Source organism: Manis pentadactyla, chromosome 9, assembly GCF_030020395.1.
Source record: "Manis pentadactyla isolate mManPen7 chromosome 9, mManPen7.hap1, whole genome shotgun sequence".
NCBI lineage: Eukaryota > Metazoa > Chordata > Mammalia > Pholidota > Manidae > Manis > Manis pentadactyla.
The window spans coordinates 21314481-21317436 of NC_080027.1; the positions used below are offsets into that span (position 1 = coordinate 21314481).

General features: G+C 36.2%; 1 protein-coding gene across 1 annotated transcript; it reads right to left on the reverse strand.

Moving 5' to 3' along the window:
- Positions 1-534: 534 nt before the first annotated feature.
- LOC118908093 (olfactory receptor 10AG1-like) lies at positions 535-1494 on the reverse strand. The gene has a single exon (XM_036877151.2). It carries the CDS (start codon positions 1474-1476, stop codon positions 535-537), a length of 942 nt encoding a protein of 313 aa, XP_036733046.2. The 5' UTR covers positions 1477-1494.
- Between the last annotated feature and the right edge of the window lie 1462 nt (positions 1495-2956).

Below are 2956 nucleotides of genomic sequence, written 5' to 3' on the forward strand. Positions count from 1 at the left end.
CCCTTATTCTCTAAGAAATGATTTCTTATAAAATCATTGCTAGACCAAAAAAAATTACACATATTTGAATATATGCATTATGACTTAAAATACATATATATTTATGATTCACAGCTAATGTCTTCTAAAATGACTGTAAAAATTCTATAAAAATAGAATGTTGGTGTTATCAATATTTTAAAAATATTTTTAAATATTTTTATATTTAAATAAAAATATTTATTGCTTTCCAATAAGTGATAGAGTATTTATTGGAATTAAATCTATTGCATCAATCCTTATCAAAAGTTCTCACTGAGAGAAGATATTACACACTAAAATTATAGAATTACCAATATAATGATTTGTTATTTGGTGATATGTAAATAAATGTAAATATTAAGACATTACAACATCACAGGTAATTTATAATTTGGAGAAAACCTACAACTGTACAGGCAGGAAATGAGAGTCTAAAATAAATATCTGTGGAAGTTTCAATATTAATATGAAGGAATTAATTCCTGCAAGTAACTCATTTTGTAAAGAAGTAAATTATTTCCATAACAACATTCTCAGAGCCATGGTGACATCCTTGTTCCTTAGACTGTATATCATGGGGTTAAACATGGGAGTCACGATGGTATAGAAGAGAGAAAGAACTTTACCAGTTCCTGCCGAGTGGCTGGTCTTGGGTCGTAAATACGTAATGGTGGCTGATCCATAGAACAACGCTACAACCATGAGATGAGATGAACAGGTGGAGAAGGCTTTGGCCCGACTTGTGGCTGATGGCAATTTAAGGATTGTGGAGATGATTTTGGTATAGGAGATAACGATCAACAGAAATGGAACCATAACAAATAATACAGCAACTATGTACACCATCATTTCATTCAAAAAAGTGTCCCCACAGGCCAGGCTGAGTACTGGGGGGATGTCACAGAAGAAGTGGTTGATTAAATGAGACCCACAAAAGGGCAGAGAGAAAATCTGGCATGTCTGCCCTATCTGGGCTGGAATTCCACTGATCCAGGAGCCAACCACCAACTGGACACACACTTTGTGGTTCATGACTAGAGGATAGTGCAAAGGGTTACAAATGGCCATGTAGCGGTCATAGGCCATCACGGCCAGAAGGAAACACTCTGTGGCTCCCAGCATAAGAATGAAGTAAGTTTGGGTAGCACAGGCAACTAAAGAAATTGTTCTTCTCTGGGTCCAAAGATTCATGAGCATTCTGGGGAGAGTAACTGATACATAGCAGATTTCCAAAAAGGAAAAATTTCCCAGGAAAAAGTACATGGGGGTGTGGAGAGCAGGGGCTAGTTTTGTCACTAGAAGTATGATGCCATTACTTATCAAGATAATGATATAGATGACCAAAAACATGCCGAATAGAAATGACTGTAAAAGGGGAACATCTGCAAAGCCCAGCAGAACAAATCCCATCAATTCAGTTACATTTTCTTCTGCTCGTTTATCTTGGTGTTTCATCTGCGGAAAGGAACAATTTATCACGTACTTTTCACCTTACCTCCATGGATCAGTGCTGTTCCCTAAATTGCATCAGGATATCAAGACTGGTCTTTGTAATCACTGCAGTTGTTTCTAATTTAATAATGTCACTAGTGATGTGTTTCCCAGTCTCTCAGTTTATACCCTGTGAATAATCACTCTACACACTCTCCTGAAATTTCTTTTAAGATATTATTATTGAATACAACCCAGGATAATCCAACTATGCCCTTCTTAGCACAGACTCAAAAAACCATTAGTTATCACTGAAAACAGGCCTACAGATTTGCTGTGTCATCTTGCTTTGAATTAATTGCACTTTGTGACAATGCTATTGTCTTTTTCTATGATTTTTCTCTATCACAGTTTAGTAGCACGTACTATTCTGCATTTTGCCAAGAGAAATGAGAGAATATTTTATTGTACATATGGCTATAAAACAAATATTTGTGTAGGATACTAAGTGGGGAATATTAGAGGGCTTTAATCGGGAGGAGTTGCCTGAGAACAGAGGTACAGATAGATAGAAACAATACAGAGGGTAGCCCTGTTAAACAGGGATAGTCTTGCAGTCAGTCCCTTCCCATGTGCACGTGTGTGGGCAGGCGGACAGAAGTACTGGCTGTGTGTCCCCGTGTGCTGTGTGCAACTCCACCAGGTTTGTTGTTCCTTGAAAACAACACTTAGGTACATTTCTAAATTCACTTTTCTTAAAGAAAATGATATTGAGACTTACCAATGATGGATAATTTGATCATGTGTACACAGTCTTTGTGATTGTATGTTGGTGTTTATTCTTGTATTAGAATTGAGTTTGAATCTGAACTCTATGATTTCTTACCTGTGTGATACTAAACAATTGTTTTGACTTCTAAGTTTGTCTTCTGTATTTGGGAAAATTAAGTGAGATAATATTTGTCAAATTACCTATTAATTTTAATCTGATTACTTGAAGTTCTATAATTATGACTATTATATAAATATGATATTACATTCTTAAGTGTTTAGTCTTCAAAGTTGTTACACACTTTCTGGCAGAATTTATTGAATAGAATTACTGACTGACTTCTTGGTAATCACTTTTGTCCATTCTCTCCTTTCACCAGGGCCAGAGTTAGTGAAGGTGAGTGAGACCCCACAGGTACCAAATTTAAGAGGGACTCTCATGTTCAGGGCTGATTCTGCAGTGCACACTCCTGAAGGTCATTGCCTCCTTAGATACAGTAAATTTCATTATTCTAAATTTTACTCTTCCCTCTAAGCAGTAGGAAAAAAGCACACACTAATTTACTTTGCTTTGTATCACATGGTTTATGTGGAAATGGAGTGAGATCTTAAAGTAGTGATCAGTGTAATAAAATACCAAACCCTTCAGCTGAGAGTTCTCCATGACTTCTCTGCCAATATTTTTGTTTGTATTTATATCTACTCTACAATCCAAGAGCACACAGCAGTGTTC

Excerpts from the sequence above, each read along its gene's own strand:
- LOC118908093 (XM_036877151.2), bottom strand. The coding sequence starts at position 1,476 with ATGAAACACCAAGATAAACGAGCAGAAGAAAATGTAACTGAATTGATG.